This window comes from Simochromis diagramma, unplaced genomic scaffold (genome assembly GCF_900408965.1).
Source record: "Simochromis diagramma unplaced genomic scaffold, fSimDia1.1 OVJJ01000646.1, whole genome shotgun sequence".
Lineage (NCBI taxonomy): Eukaryota > Metazoa > Chordata > Actinopteri > Cichliformes > Cichlidae > Simochromis > Simochromis diagramma.
The window spans coordinates 3621307-3638837 of NW_024387279.1; the positions used below are offsets into that span (position 1 = coordinate 3621307).

Here is a 17531-nt window from a genome sequence, read left to right on the forward strand (position 1 = left end):
GTTCGTGAGTCAATCGGTTTGGCTAAGATTAAAGTCAATTCAATTCAATTCAATTCAATTTTATTTATATAGTGCCAAATCACAACAAAAGTCGCCTCAAGGCGCTTCATAGATACAGAAGAAAAACCCAACAATCATATGACCCCCTATGAGCGAGCACTTTGGCGACAGTGTGAAGGAAAAACTCCCTTTTAACAGGAAGAAATCTCCGGCAGAACCAGGTTCAGGGAAGGGCGGGGCCATCTGCTGCGACCGGTTTGGGTGAGAGAAGGAAGACAGGATAAAAGACAGAGAGAGAGACAGAGTTATTAGATTAGATTAGATAAAATAAAACTTTATTAATCCCCCTGGTGGGTTCCTCCTTGGTTTTTACAAAGCTGAATAAGCATCAAACAGAAAACTGATTAAACAGAAGTATGAGACGGTCGAGAATTTACGCCAGTGTCCTGTTATATTTTAGATAGCAAGGAGCAGGCGGCCGAGTTTATTAAACTCCACCGAGATAGCGGTGACGCAAATCAGAAGGCTAGACCGTCTAATTTCCCCAGCCGTTTACTTCTGGCCTACCCGACCTTCTGAGGACCCGGCCCACATAGACCGCGACGGCTGGGTCCTCAGGAGGATGCAGCCCATGAATTTGGACACGACCACTGTGACTGTAACCTTAAGTCAGTATGGCAAACTGGTGACCTGGAAGTGTGAAGAAGTTAAGGCTTAACAATTGTCTGTTTTTTTTGTTAAATTTAGTCTGTAAAACTAATTTGTTTAATAACTTAATGTTAATATGTAGGAATTAAGCGTTTAACATAAATTAGCTTGCAGCTGTTGAGCTAGCTGCGCCACTGTTAAGCTAGCTAGCTTGGGTGGTCAGCATAAGGTCCACACAGATAAAACTGTGGGTGTGAAAACATCAGTAAGAATAGCACAGACAGTTCAGACAGCAGTTTACTTTCTGTTTTATTTCAGAGGTTAGTGTTCTCATCTGTCTTCTTATTGTTTTACGTTTTGCTTCTGTTTCCACCTTTGTGGCGGTTGGTACCTTTCCCTATCAGACAGTCTGTTTGTCTCCCTTGTCCTCCTCATGCTCCTTTTTTGCCTTGCTTTCAACCATTAGACTTTGTGGTTGTTGTGTTTTTTGTTTGCTCTTGGATAAAGTCTCACTTTTTATTGTTTACTTTGCTTATCTCTGCGTCTGGCATTTGATCCCTCTTTCCAACAAAACCATGACGTGGTTTTGTTTACTTGAAACACAAAAGTCCTTCCTCATTCACATTCTGATTTTTAGGTTTAGTAAGTAAAACTGAATGTTCCTTCATAAATTTGATAGATTTGATTACTAGCATGTATCTTTATGTAGTTTATGTAGTCCTGTTAAAGGTTGATTCATGCTGTCGTTCTAGTGGAGCTAGCTACTCTGTATAGCTTAAAATATAAAGTTTATTATTGTTATTTTTTATTTTTACTATTACCATCAAATCGGGTTTGTTGACTCATTTTCCATCCATGCCCAACAATAATACATTTCTAAAGAGGAAATTGCTACTTGCAGATACAATCAATGGCTATTGGAGAAAAATGCTGGTAATAAATAATGTAAAAATATTTTCAGACGAGAGGATATCAGCATAAGAACCACCACAGCTGGGAACCCAGCCGAGCAGTTGGAGGGTGGAGATGCTGTTGATCCGACTGATGCTTGAATAAATGTAGCTCAGTGCATGCTGCAAAGTTCTTATCTTCAGAGCGCAGTCATAGCCTGTAGTGATCTCACAGTTGGCTGAGCATCGTGCTCAAGCTTCATTTTAATCAACACCTGCCGCAACTCCCCGTCTCCTGTTTGCTTGCTTTTATAAACTGTTTTGATATTGTTTTTGGTACATTGTTTCTTAATCCGTATTTTTACTCGACTGATTGAGCGTGACTCTCCGGTCGTATCTTTTGTGTGCTGACATTTTGATTTCTGTGAAAAATCACCTCATCAAATGTGTCACATCTGTACCTGGAAGATGTGCAAAAGGCTCTTATGTACATCTGGCCCATCTGCAGAATTTGCTGTCCAAATGTTGCCGTTTAAATTCAGATTAATAATCAAGTCTAACAGATTGATTCATTTAATTTTTACCTGTAATAACGACAAAAAATAGGAAAAGAAAAAGATTGTGCGCTCTGCTTTCTGCCGAACAGATTTTTGTCTTGGCTTAATTCATAATAGAAGCCATGTGAACTAAAATTCATATCCTTTACTGCATCTATGTGTGTTTTGGCAACACTGAGCGCTTTATTAGCACCACCTTAATGTTAACATTAAACATGCTGAAGCTAATTTCTGAAGTCGATCTTTTGATGATTTTTTTTTTTAAAGCTCCTTTCTTATGATAATTACGTGTCACTGTGAAAGCTTCCACTGTTATTACCAGGCTCTGCTGCGGGGTCACACCTGCTGAGATCTGTGCGGCTTTATCTCCGCGCTGCAACGGAGCTGCTAGCGGATGACGCGCTAACTGCTTATTATTCCAGGCCTATCAGATCACAAAGGGCACCGGGGAGAGGCAGAACGAGAGACAGAGAGAGAGACAGAGTGATAAAATGTTACTCTAACATGCCTCCTTCATCTACAGTCAAGATCATGAGCTGCCATCTGTTCTACGTGTAAAGATAGTTGCGTATTGCTCGGCTGAAAGGCCCTGGCAAAGGTAATGCTGGGTGAAGGGTGTCTTGTGTTAAACCTCCCAGATCACAGAGACGTTAATTAGTCCAGTGGACAGGATTCTTGCTTTAACAGCTCAGCTCTCCCGCAGAGTGCTGCACTCCGCCACATAGAATACCATATGGTGTGGCATGGTGCCACCTTCTCCGTCGGGCGCTAGGGACCAAGCTTGAAATGGGCCATGATGGGGACGGTGGGTGATGCTGCAGTCCCTATTGCCATAGTGTTTTGTGAAACTGTTGGGGATAATAATAACTGATTTATTTAGCCTCTTTAATGACAGCAGAGCAATAGCAGAACGTTAGACCACGAATAGAAAGACCCGGAGAAAACAGACAAAAAGCGCACACATTGTGAGTATAATTAAAAAATACTGAATGAATGAAAGAACAAAAAGAAGAAAGAAATGATGGAAAAATAAGCGAGAACATTAAAAAAAAAAACAGTTCTCTGTTTCTCAGCGTCTCGGGGAGGTCGTAACAAACCTGAGGGGCCTTCATTGCAAAAGCAGGCACAAGCACGGTCACCTTTACACCACTGGCTTAAGCGATTGGCTACATGTGTGCTGCACAGGTTGTCTTGCTCCCCCTCTTTCCCCGTGTGTCCTCTCCTGCGGCATTTTGCATCCATGTGGAGGAGCTTGAGACAGCTACGACCTCTGCCAATTCACATTTTCCCTGGCATGGAAAATGTGAATTGGCCTGTATCCAAAACATTTTGGAGTGTGTGCCACTCATCTCGAATGATGGAAAAGCTCATGCCCAGCGTGTGTGTGTGTGTGTGCATAGAAGGACTGGGGATGAAGGCAAGCAAACAAACACTCACAAACTGAGTCGTGCACTCCAGCCTTCTTTGTGTGGTGATGGTCTGCACCTGCACCATGTTGATCCAATGCCCCACAGCCGCTCTGCCCCCTCTCCCCCTCACACTGTAAGCAGTCCATTAGCCAGCAGCAACTGCCGGAGCTAGCCGGGCAGCAGCAGCTGCAGCAGGAGGATGCATTCAGCTGGCAGAGAGCGGTGCCACTGGGGGCTAGGCGGAGGGTCCATTTGTGCCAAAATAGCACAGAGGCCAGCAAACCTCTTAAGTCTTCTGAATTGTTCCCGGTGGACCACACTGCAGTGTTGTTCTGATGAGGTTTTTATGTTTCCATTAACATTCATGGAAGTTCTACGTAGAAGTGTTCTGGAGATGAAAATAGCAGCTTTTATCTTTCTGTTTAATGCAACAAAGGTGAAATAGTTTCCTCGATGCTGTGAATTTCATTCATTTTAGAAAGGTCGGCATGAAGCAAATTCAACTGTTCAGTGTCCTTGCATGTGGAGTAGTCCCTGCAAATTCCAGGAATTCTGATCACAAATGTAATGGGATTGCAAAAAAAAATTAGCTCCAGGCATCCTCCCAAAGGGGAATCCCAACAATTCCTCCTGTGTGCTGCTGGCTGATCCATGTTGATCCCCTGAGTACAGTTCAGATACAGTAAAAAAAAGATTGGGACTATAACTCAAGGCGACCTGTGAAGAGATGAGTCATGCTATAAGGGGTTCCTGACACCCGGCGTTTCCTGTTGATTTATGGCATTTGCTATGACTTGTAAGGGTGAAAGGAAATTGGAAAAATCATCTTGGAGGGCACTGCTGTGTGCAAACGGCAGCTCAGTGTTAGGAGGCAGCTAGTTGCATCCTTAGTATCCAGATAACCGAGTCTTGGCTGTGTTGTGTTCTCTGGAGTTATTCCAACAGAGTGCTGCTCTTTCCGATGAACTCTCTTACAAGGACATGCATTTGCAATATGCACTTGAGCGTGACCATTAGCATAATATATGCCAGCTGACACAAGGCTTCGTTGTCACGTTTGTGTGGCATAGCGCTGAAATCCTCCTGAACGTGTAAGTCGTATTTTTGATTGAGAATAAGTGGGGACTCGGATTGACTTTGGATACATCAAAAGTTCATGAAGAAAGGGCCACAAAAGATGAAAGCGCGCCCTTTTTTTACATTAAAAATGGACTGTGCTGAGACACACTCCTCTTCACTGGGTGCTCGGTTTTAAAGAAACCCTGTCTGCAGATCAGTTTTCCATTAAAAAAGAAAACTAATCTGAGCCTTGTGCCAGTCGGGCTAACGCTGCAGGAAACAAAGGCGGGTATTGTATCGGTGCTTATACCAGGATCATGAGGCACGACTCACAACTTCCTGGTTGGAAGGGATGGATTTCACAACAGACTTATTTATCTCACTGTTATAGGCTGAAATATTTAAGGAGAGCTTTTTGTAATGTCTCACTAATACTTTAAATTAAAAAATCATCATTGTTATGTGAATTCTCTTTATCGAGGACAGATAGAACTGAAACATTTTCCTTTAGCCCTTTTCAGATAAAGAATATGTAGAATTACTGGTTTCATTTTTCTGCCGTTATCTTTCAGACGCTCAGTTCTTGTCCATTAAATAAATGGCTTTATTAAAACATTACTCTCAGAGAAATGGCATGAGTTTGAGATAAACTGAAAAACATGTTTCAGGAAATAATGATACCAAGTCTGAACTGAATGCTGTGGCATTAAATTAAGCTGCACTTTGGCAACCATTTCCCAAATGACACTAATGTTAAAGTATAGTGGCAAACCCTGCTGGAATATTAATTTTTCACTATTCTGGTTTGACCTTGTAATGCTCTACTTCGCTGGTTAACTAACCAGTCCTCATTCATTTCCAGCCTCCACAAACGGCTGTTTTCTGTGAGAAAAAGCATCGTTAAAGTCAACAAATACCACTTATCTTACCAAAACAGACAATGGTAGAGAACCAATGCCAGTATCTTCAACTTGACACCAGTACGTCTTAGTTGAAACATTTGGTAATTTATCTGTAACATTTTACACACCACAAACAATAAAACCTTCATGCCTTGACCTGGTGTTTTCCTAGATAAAACACAGATTTTCTTTGCACTAAAAAATGTACTTTGTATATACACTATTTTCTCTGCCATGCCTTCCACAGCATGTCTTTTATCCTGTCTTCCTTTTCTCTCCCCAACCGGTCACAGCTGATGGCCCCGCCCCTCCCTGAGCCTGGTTCTGCCGGAGGTTTTCACCGGTTCGAAGGGAGTTTTTCCTTCCCACTGTCGCCAAGTGCTTGCTCATAGGGGGTCATATGATTGTCGGGTTTTCTCCTTATGTATCACTGTAGGGTCTACCTTACAATATAAAGCGCCTTGAGACAACTATTGTTGTGATTTGGCGCTGTATAAATAAGATTGAATTGAACTGAATTGCCTTCGCACACATATAAATATGGCTTACATCCTATTCTTAATCCATAGGGTTTCCAGCTATAACAGCTTCAACTCTTCTGGCAAGGTTTTCCACAAGGTTTAGGAATGCATTTATGGGAATTTTTGACCATTATTCCAGAGGTGCATTTGTGAGGCCAAGCATTTATGTTGGACGAGAAGGCCTGGCTCACAGTCTCCGCTCTAATTCATCCAAAATGCGTTCTGTTGGGTTTAAGTCAGGAGTCTGTGCAGGCCAGTCAAGTTCTTCTACACCAAACTACTCAATCCATATCTTTATGGACCTTGCTTTGTTCACTGGTGTGCAGTCATGTTGAATGAATGAAGAATTTTAAAGTATTTCAGTATTGAAAAGTTGAAAGTTGTTACTTTTCTCTGTAGGAAATTTTTAAATAAACTCAGTAATGTTGTAATTTTACAAGTTAACAAGTTGCTTGCTAGTTAGCAAAATGGAGAAGTTAGCCACCGAAGTGGTAGAACAAAACAGAGGTAAAAGGATGAACCTTTAACATCAATTGAACCAACATACGGGATGACATACTGAACCGCATGTCACCTTGACATGGAAGCAGCTACCCACATCACCTTTAGAGCACCTTTAGTATCTTGTTGACAGCTCGTTTGCTGCCCTAATTGGCTAAAAAAAACAATTTCTATAAAGCTACAGCAGCACCAGACACATGGAGAGTTTGGTCACTCAGTGAATCAGCATTATTTGTGCATTGCCACAACTGCTATTGAAATTTTACTGAATTCTTTTTTTCTCATATAAAGGTTTCTGTGACTTTTAAGATTGCTTTTTTTTTTTTTAAAGAAATAAATTGGTTGTTATTCAGACACGAACCCAACATGAAATTCTCATCACATCTAGGTGGATCTCTGAAAGGGCTTTAAATTGAGGCCTGTGTTGTCAACAAATGCTTCTGCAGTCATCGTCTCCTGTCAGGCTGATTGCAAACTCAAAAAAATCTATTTTCTACATACAAATATATTATGGCAAGTTACTGTAAAATATGTAGAGGCAAGAATAACTGTAAGCATGTAAAAATGAATGAAAAGCCATATAAACATGAGTTGAATACATACATAGAAAAGTAAATTAGCAGATTTAACGCAGAAAGGGCAAATCAAAGAGAAAGTGAGAGAACGTCGGCGTGTGGGAGGACGTGTGTTTGTGCATTTCTTCAAAGGGAAAAGCAAAAAAGATTGACCGAGTTTGTGTGCTGTGTGGAGGCAAAACTTCATCAGGTCATCAGACGAGAGCAGTTTGAAATTGTTAGCGGAGATGTGGATTTGTTGACAGCGTGATCGCAAAACCGCGGAGCACAAACAGCAGCTTGTTTGAGATTCGAGTGAGAAGGTTGCACAGGGTACCTTGTGTTACAGGCTTGAACTTAAAAACTGACGCATGCCAGTGTAAACTACAAAGCTAACAAGTGATGTGTTAATGCTGTCAGCATCTTAACAATGTTTACCCTCGTTTGTGCCCTAGTTTCCTTTAACCCTGCAACATTAAACAGTAAAAATGCTAGTGAGCAAAGATTCCTTCAAAGTGACTCTCTGAACTGCACGGACTTGTTTGCTGTTTGCTGTCATCAGCACTTCTCCAAGAGCCAAACAAACCCAACAGCTGCAATTGTGATTCTAAGCAATAGGAAATAATTTTCCTGTTCAGAGATTACAGTGGTTGAGAATCTGGTTTGGGAAGTGCAACCATTGTGACAGTCTCTCATTAACTGTAGCACACTGGAGGCTTCCTGTGGAGACAATTACACATATGGCCTTTGACAATGTGACAGCGCCTTTTCTTTTTCTTTTTCACACAACAACAGAAGCACATAGCCTCACATCTAAAATGGCTGCATTTAATTGCCGCTTGTACATGTTTTATGCATCTGTTGGGACAAAAGTGGAACAAACTGCACTTTTTTCTCTTTTGCTATTACCTGATAAAATTAAGTTATTTACATTTATGAGCTTTAGCCGGGAAATAACAGATATTCACACACAAAGTGGGCAGTGTGAAGAAACAAACATTGCTGGAGGACTTCTTTTGGAAGCGACTTTGGCTATTATTGTCTGACACTCTCAGGAGATCCAAGGAAATATGTAAAAAAGACGCAGCATTAAAGGCCTCTGCCCTTTAAGAAGCACCGATCAGTGAGTTAGGATTTTGCACAGCTTTGACAGCGCACCGACGAGCCGACAAGCTTCGTCTTGCCACCATGTGTCTCCCTGCCCTCGAGGTTCATGATGATGCCTTTTCGACCGCCCATGTGTTCCCACGCCCATGTCCTCATTTCCCTGTTTTAAACTCTCATTAGCATGCTCTCAGCCTGCTAGGTTTCACTTTAGTCGCATTGCGTTCGCTTGTTTATCACAATATCAGCTGTGAGCGTGGGGAACGAGGGAAGAAGTGCAAGGGAGGGGGAAAAAACGCTGCATTTGTAACCCCCGCTGCGAGCATCTTCTGGGCACCCACAGAGACTGATCCATCAGAGGTAAGGTCCTCGTGCATACTCCAGTAGTCTCCGGCCCAGCATCAGAAAGGTCATCTCACATTAGATACGCTGTGACAGAAGGATGTCTCTGCAGCAATTTATACTAACCTCAACTTCTGGCCCTCTCCATAACTCTGCTCTCTATCTGCAACTTTGTGTGCTGATACTTATCTCTCGGTGAGCTCGTATCTTGATTCACATATTTAGTCTGGAGAGCGACACTCCTGCTAGGCCTGCACTAAGGAAAACACAGCCTGTCTTCCTCTGTGGTGATTCCAGACACACTGTAGGAATGTGGAGCTTCATGCTGCTGTTGTTATTGTTGTTGTTGTGCTGTCTGTCTGGCGAAGCCTCATCTTGTTATTGTACTTTGGTTGATGATCACCCATGATTACTTCATGAGTAATGAGAGGGCACTCCAGCTACAAGAGGTGCCCCGACGACATTGCTGTTTAGGAAGAGAATATCATTAGAGCGAGTGAGGGCAGCGTCCTTGAGTCTCTCTTCCTTCTCGGTCGGATCGACTTTATGAACTGCCTCTGACACGTAGCTGTGCGCCTCAGATCAGTGGGGCCGAGACATGCTAGCAGCAGCACTGCTGCTTTTTGGGAGGAAGAGCCAGAGTTGCTGACAACTTGATGAGGTAGCCTATTGCCCGGCACAGTAGCAGATGCCCAGTGACCTTAGAGTGAGGATAGAAAATGCATGGACCACATTTTATCTTTCAACTCTGCAAAAAAAGTTTAACGTGTGGCCAGTATTAAAAAGTTTCGTACTAGGGGAAAGATGCAGGATTTTACAGCATTTTTCAGTTTTGGTCTCTTGACTTTACCATAACGATGTTGTACAGTTCACATTTGTATTGGCTGAGGTGTGGCCTAGCAGGCAATTATGAGCAACTGCCTGTGTCGCCACATCTGTCAGTTACCAAAATCTAAATGGGTGAGTTACACACTGGAAGAACCAGGCTCAATTTGTATAAATTTATCAACACATTAGCTGCAAATTTTGATATTTTCACGAAAACGTGCATCGCCTCTAAACAACTCTCCCATCTAATTGCACTTAGAGTGGCTACTTCATAAATGAAAATAGAAATGAATGAACTCGCAAGTAAAAGTCAAATCAGAGAGCTAAATAACTGATTTGAAACAGCATTCAGGTAAAACAGTTGTGATAGTACACAGACACTGACAGCACAGTGTGGGGAATAAATATATAATTCATGCTCTGCAGCCCTCTTATTGATATTTTTTTCATCTTCAGGTGCACGGATATTGTGCTGTATTGTAGATGACTGTTTCCAATGTGTATAACATCACAGAAATTGCTTTATAGTGACTCCCGCTATTATCACTGGCAACATATTGTATTCTAACACTCACACTTAAATGCCTTGCGTATGGTGTGTGCATTGCTACTGCAAACAATCCCAAAATGCAGTGTTGCCGAAGTCAAAATGCCCATTGTGAATATGAATATGAGTCACATAACTTTGATATGCAAAATATTCAGAGAACTGTTGCTGCTGGAATGTTTCACAGTCGCTTCTTCGACTTGTTTTTACTGTACTTGAACATCAGCCCTGAAGCAGGGCTGAGTGAAGGCGCCGTGTACCAGGAACCCAAGATATCTCTTTTATCTACATTTTATACCACATATCACTGCTGTTGCTTCATCATCAAACAGTAGGACTCTTTGGACTCTTTCACTTTGGCTGCATTTATCCTACATCTAGCATATAGCCCTTTGCAGCAGCTATTCTGTTCACTTTTTTTACTCTCCGGTGCTCTTTGATTACTCTGAAGCATTGCTAATGGTAAATGAGATTAAGATCACCTATTGTACAATCCAGAGTGGTGGATTGTACAATGGGATTAGCAAAGAGTGGTGAGCACAGGGTTCTCATTGCTCAGCATGTAGTAGAAGGAGGTTAGCAGGAGGTGGCCTGCAGCCTCAATGTCAGTCCCTGTGCGCAGCTCGTCCGACGCAAAATCAGAGGAAAGGCTGCTTGACATTTCCTCTGAGTTGCGGTGCCACATCAGCTTATTTCATGCCTCTTGTAATTTCTTTTCTTTTCCGTTTATCCTCGATCCCAACCTCTCCACCCCCATCCGCCCGTCTTTCTAGCCGCCTCATCTTTTGGCCTCTCATCTTTCCCTCCTCGTTCGCTCGGTCTTGCTGTTTCTCTGTCACTCCTCTTTGGAGAAACAGAGGAGAGCGGGCGTGAAAGAAAGAAAGAAAAAAAAAAAAGAGAGGCGCTCTATGCCGTTACCATGGCAACTGCATCTCAGAGCCGAGCCAGTAGTCTTCCACAGACGTGCGTGCTCCCTCCCTCGTTTTCCCTCCACTTGGCTAGCTTAGATGAAAGCTCAGCTCTGATGAGAGTGAAGAGAAAGAGGCAGAAGAAACACGAGGGAAAGGCTGCACTTGTTAGGGAAAAGTAGCGTGTCATAACCCTCTGAGGAAACAATACACCGCTCCCTGTAATGAATTATTATTACTGATGGCAGATATCAAAGGCAGACCTTGTCAGTAAACTGCACCCAGCGTACAACAAAGGAAGCATGCAGCACATTCTGCCCTCTCAGATTCTTTCTTCTCCTCCGCAGAGGTCTCGGTGAGAGCGGTGATCGAGGCCGTTGTGGGTAATAGTCTGTTGCAGGAAATTAATGCCTTTGCAGAGCTTGACTGCCTCGCTCTGTGACATCAATCTGCGTTAATTTGGTAATTAATCTGATTTCAAGAGATGTCTCAATAAGAGACCCCATCGAGCGCCGAGCCCGCTCCGGATCGTGTGATTTGTATTCTCTCTTACGTGTTACCTGCTTGAACGCGCGTCCTCGACAGGCTTTCTCATTATCGGCTGGCGTGAATCGAAGATATCCCTTCAAAAGCAACAGTAGCTATCGATCTGAGTATGGTTATAAAATGTGTCACGCTTGGCTGTGGGCTTGCTAACGTGTTTGAAGTGAGAGTGAAAAATGTCCACAGCCGTGAACAGACACTGTTAGAGTGGAGCTGCTCTCAGGTAATTTGTTGCTGTGAACACAGCACAACTGAGACAGATATATTCACAGAAACGGCTGTAGATGAATGCACCGTGTCATGTAGCCCAGATGGATCTTAAACGGTGATGGTGGTGGTGCTGGGGGAGGCACGTCAGCTTCTGTTTCTCTTGGACAGAATGAGAAAGCGCGCACCTGTAAAGCACGCAGGGGAGAGGCTCGGTGTTTTCGGCTTGACTTGAATTGGACCGGGGGCATTCCTCCTCCGTCAGAATGCGATACCTGAGCTTTACCTCTTCACTCTGGGAAGTTTACTTGGCAGTCATACCCACGATCCAGCCAGTGACAGAAAATTGATTTGGCACCTCATAGCTCAGTACTCAGCTGGATCAGACAGCGAGGAGGAAATGAGGCCCTGAGCAGACATACCAGTCCACGCTTCACTTTTGTCCCCAAGGAGGAGAATTCATTTCTGTCAATTTGCTGTGATTGTAAGTAATGGTGCAGTTGTGATAGAGCTGCAGACCAGGAGGAGGAGGAGGAGTGAGAGGAGGGGTTCACACTCCTTTAAACACGTGCTTGTATGTCAAGACCTCTGGTTGGGAGTCGGGAGGGGACTGTCTTTTCCTCTGAACCAGTGTGAACCGGTTGTGCTGCCCATGCTGGCTGTGATTGCCTACAATCCTCAGGTGCATTATTTTGATGTGATTTGCTGCTTGTGGGGCATAGAGACCTCCAGGGTCATATACAGTATGGATTATATACAGCACAGGCCTTCAGGGGACTTCTGTATAACGCAAGCATTTTTCCTGCTATGCTTACACATTAACTACACTGCCTTCTTTTGATCAAAGGTTAAGGAAGAATGTGTTCCTGGGTCATCTTTTTTTGTTTTAATTTGCCCCTAGACTGAAAAAATAATGAGCAGCTTCTTCATTGTTCAGTAAATTGCAAAAATAAAAGCAGGAGCAGGAAGTTTTAACTAGTGTGTATCTGGGCCATTCGCACTAAAATGTTTCACGGCTTCAGAAGCTTCATACTTAAATCGCTGCTCTCCGCTAATGTTCAGCAATCATACAGTGAGAAATCCATTGTTGGCAGGCAGAGCTGCCTGTTCCCTTTTAACAGACGACTAGGCAGTGCACACAGTGTCATTTTTATTTTTGCATCTCGCACGTAAATGTATCTAACCCACGTGGGCTTCCGAGACATTAAACATGAAGCCTCAGCGCTGAAACAAGACTTCTCAGAAGAGAACATAAATTATTACACAGAAAATCTACAATGTGAACAGAATACCTCTCCTGTGATGGCGTTTCTAAGTACTACAAACAAAATCTGAGTCACAAAAAGCTTCAGTGTTTAAAACTGAAAACAAAAAATGTAATATGGTGCCAGGAGATGGGGGGGGGATATTGCAAACAGAAGTCCTTGATGTATCCTCTCCATTAGTCATTTTATACGAGACAGCCTGTTTTGTTGATGCACGTTTGCTCCATACCATATATAACACTGGCTATTTACTGCACATATTGTGACTGTTACACAATAACCTGAACACGCAGGCATTTTAGGGGAAAACCTCTTTCATATCAGCCTGGAAAACTTCTTCCTGAACTGAGCACAAAGCCTAGAAAAAGAGAGAAACAGGCTAAAGCTCACTAATTACCCCTCCAGATTCAGAAATGTTGCTAAAGCAAGGCGAAATGCCACATAAACCCTGGAAAACTCCAGCCTAAATTTGCACCTACTTCTGTTTTTGTATAAATTTAATTTGCGAGTATTGTGTGTTGTTTAGTGAGCTATGGAAGTAAGCCTTTAACGCAGACTTCTCCACTGATGTAGATAAACAAACACATCCTAAGCTAATCTACAATAAGCTAAAACAGGCTAAACTAATCTCAGATAAGATATATAAGACTACAGTTTTTATGTAGTTGTATTTTAATTTAGTTTCACTTTTATTTCTTTACTCCACTACAGTTTAGAAGGAAATATTGTGATTTTTACTTAAAACAAAACCTTGTTTAGTCACTAGTTAGATAAAACTGACACAAAAATATGCATCCATGCAAATGCTAATCTACCAGTTTTGCAATGGATGCTTACTGCTCTGATTCCTGAACCAATTAAATAAAGTGAACCTTTACTTGTTGCATTAAGTTGGTAGAATAGTAATTCAACAATGCATCTGCTGCAACATTTCTACGCTGTGGCTTCTAACTAGTGCAGAGATGTCTGTGAGAGTGTCTTAAGTGTCTTAAGTGTTTATCTTCTGGGCCTCTGTTTAGACGTGCTAACAGTACACACCTCTGCAAACCGATATAACTGGCTGCTCTGCCGTGTGTCTGCAGTTGCGGTTATTGTTCTATCCACCCACACCTATACCCTGCAACTAAAGACAGCAAGCTCCAACGAATATCCAGGAAAATTAACACTTGACTTCAATCGCTGATGATACATAATAAACCTACATAACTGAAACAAAGCGTCTGCTGCTCTCTATGCATTTTTAGATTTATTAGGTAGAATGTTTTCTTTATGCGACGAACAATGGACTATTAGGTTTAATAACTTCTGTGCACATATGCACTCAAATCAGAAAGACTGAAGAATTACAGGCGTAGCTGCTGATGGATAAGTAATCTCCTACTGTTACCCTTTTTTTCTCTTTAACAGCTGGTATTTGAAGCAAATACTGAATATAGCGCTCACAACCTGATTTAATTTTTTCTGGTATTCGTCGCCTGAGTGTCAGAACTTGCCTTGCTTAAATAGATGATCACTATCTGGCAGTGAGGGATTTTATAATTAAAGTAAATGCCCTTGACGGCAGCATGAATTATGTCTTTGCAAGTGGTGTTTTACAAAGAAAGCATAGCTTTTAGAATTTATAATGAAGGCGCCATTATGGTTTGGGAATACATGCAACTGTGTTTAGAATGTTTCACTTTCTAAAATTTTTCTTTTTCTTTTTTAAAGAGGGGAACGATTAATGACGTCGATATAGCATTGTAGCCCTGCACGCAGTTATTTTTCATTATAAACTTGATATTATATATTTGCAATGCTCCTGTCTCTCCTCAGGTTGGTGTTACTTTGCTGAAGTGACAGAGGAAGGCCTCGAGTCAGAGGTGAAGAACGCAAACAAGGAGTCCTCCTGGACAGCAGGGGGAAGCAGCAGACATGCAGGACTCAGCCTCTGACAGTAAAATAGCGAAACAGGTGAGCATGGATCTCGTAGTGCTACGAGGCTACTGCTAATGCTACAGAAATCTAGTTGGTGGAAACACAGTAAAAACATGATATAATAGCTTTTATATAGTAAGTTTGGAACTGTTCTAAGTAAAAGTTAATCTGAAAAATAATTGTTGTCTACACAACCAAAGTCTTTGTTCTTCATTAAACTGTTTACATCTACTCCATTATCTAATCTTCTTGACTAATCTGTGCCAGGCTATTCCTGTATCTTGTAATGCCATACACACATACTGGATAGCGTATAATCACCAGTTGCTTTGGAAAAATGTGTGTTCCTCCACTGGTTGAAAGTGGTTCCTGGAGGCTGCTGGCTCTTGCTGCGTGAAACTATAAAGAAAGTGAAGCACCAAAAATCTCAGCGTGATTGTTTTGCTTGCTAGCTTATTTCTGTGTTTGAATGGAAGTACAGCGGTCCCTCGTTTATCGCGGGACTTACATTCTAAAAATAACCTGCGATAGGTGAAATCCGCCAAGTAGCCAACTTTATTTTTTTTACAATTATTATAGATGTTTTAAGGCTGTAAAACCCCTCACTACACTTTATACACTTTTCTCAGACAGGCATGAACATTTTCACATTTTTCTCTCTTGTTTAAGGCAAGAGAGAAAAAAATGTTTTTTTTAAACACCTTTGTAGAAAAATAAGTCCAGTATTATGTTTCATTGACATTGTTGTGTTTGTTGGGGAGAAAACTGACAGACATACAGTACAGCACTATAGAGTCACACTGCTAGCGAACGAAGATTTATGTAAATTTGACAAACTGAACGCATTCTGTACTGTACAGGAGGTCTACAGCCAATCAGGATGCAAAACACAATGTGCTGTAAAAAAAAAAAAAAAAAAAGCAAACTGTTGCAATGTGCTAGTGAGCAAAGCGACTGCTGTACGGTTGCAATAGATGACTGAAAGTCTGTAGGCCTGTGTAACTGGAGTTGCAGTAATCATTTTCCCGGGAACTGCCATCAACCTCCTCCAGCCACTTCATACCCGTCTCTAGGCCTGTGTGGTCGGGCTTATTCACTTAATCCTAGATTGTCACCAAGATTGTCACATGTCCAAAATGGTGGACAAGAGATAAATGTATTTATATGAATTAAACTATTCAGGCAGTCATGCTAACTTAACAAATGTTACTAATGTTCATAACATGACATATTGCAATTTGGGGTATACGAGATTTAAAGTCTTTCCAGTGAACATCATTACTAGACATTGTGACGTGTCGAGCCATATACTACTTAGAAGTGTAAGAAAGAAGAAGAAAAGTTTTGGCTGCCGGTTTTGTTAGCTAGCAGCAGTTGCTATTTAGTGGGTGTGGTGAGAAACTGTCACCAGCTCACAGGCCTTTTTATAGCCACCACTGTATAATGCAGGTCTGACTACTGATGTTGAAATGTATCTAAATATAACTCAGCTGTTTTATGTTTATGTGTCTGCAAAAATGATTTGTGTTTATGGATTTTTTGTTTTTGTTGTTTTATTGAATATATTTGTGTTTTCTGACAGTTTGGCACCGAAGCTCATAACTCACACAGATTTTTGCAAAATACAACTCTCACACTTAAAAAATAGTTTTTGTCCAGACTGTCTTCTCAGGACAGAGCTTTCATCCACTTATTTTGTCATATTTCAGCACAAGATTTTTTCATGTTGCCATAACTTTATTTCTTGTAGAGCAGAGTGGTTGTATTTCATTTCAGATTGTTGTTTAGCGATTACTTTAATGACTGAAACTCAGGCCCATTTACAGCAGATATATATATATGTATATATATATGTATTTGCCATTATTGGACTTAGTCTAACAGTATGCGTGAAACTGCCATTTTAAAGTGTGAAAACATTTAAACAGATTCAAGTGTCTGTTTCTGTTTTTGAGACTTTTAAATCTGTCGTTTCATTTTCTGTATATTCTTTTATATTTACATGTAAAGGACCAGAACAAGCACATGGATGGACACAGAGAAACCGATGACATGTCTGAAAAGACGTCTCCCAACAAGAACCTCAAATCTCCCCAGAAAGGCTCCAAACGGCTTAAAACGGCCCCCTTTAAAGTGACCCTACTGGATTCCTCCGAGTTCGAAGGAGAAACTGAGGTACGCCAGACGGAAAACAATTTGCATTTACACGTTTTCTGGAATTAGGCTTATCGTGCTTTGAGCAAACAGTTGGAAAAAGGGAACATTATGTTTTTCCCTTTGTTGTTGGTTCCCTCTGTGGGCAGTTGTGTGTGTTGTATAATGTTGCACAAAGCGGATAAAAGGGGCAAAAAGAATAAAAGCGAGGGTGCCATGCTGAGAACTCACCAGAGGGTGAATTCAAAGAAATGTTACACATTTCTGTAATACACACAGAGACAAAAAAAAATAATGCAGTTTAAAGTCTTCATTCCACACAAGAGATGTGTCGTCATTACACTGCAGAGTGAAACAGGGCATTTGCCGCTTGCTGAGAAGGGAAACTGAATGCATGCATAAGTGAGGACAGAAGCGATAGATGTAAGTCTATTTCCTTAGATAAATACAAGGTGTCGACTTGAACGTGAACTTGGAGTTTTATGACTAGCAGCAGCATGCACCTCAGGCAAAGGAGGCCTATCTTTTTTTTGGCTAAAATATCTTTTCAGGATGTGAAGGATGTCGTTATATTCAGTTACTTGACTGTGGAGATGACTGGGCAGCAATATTTCAAGCTATGTGACGTTTTAACTTTTTATCCCACTCAAAAGAAATCTGTGTGGATGTACATCA

The 17531-nt window shown here is 41.6% G+C and overlaps 1 protein-coding gene across 9 annotated transcripts in view; it reads left to right on the plus strand.

Annotated features, from left to right (window-relative positions):
• Positions 1-17531, plus strand: part of LOC120715982 (band 4.1-like protein 1) — a 91560-nt gene that overhangs the window by 38073 nt on the left and 35956 nt on the right. For 8 of the 9 annotated variants that reach the window (XM_040003311.1, XM_040003308.1, XM_040003312.1 and 5 more), the window contains exons 2-3: positions 14601-14738; positions 16713-16877. In XM_040003311.1, coding sequence (XP_039859245.1) covers positions 14700-14738; positions 16713-16877 — 204 coding nt within the window. In that variant the 5' untranslated portion in view covers positions 14601-14699. Of the gene's footprint in view, positions 1-5807; positions 8506-14600; positions 14739-16712; positions 16878-17531 lie in introns of those variants that run through there. The other variant, XM_040003309.1, reaches the window with a different exon arrangement.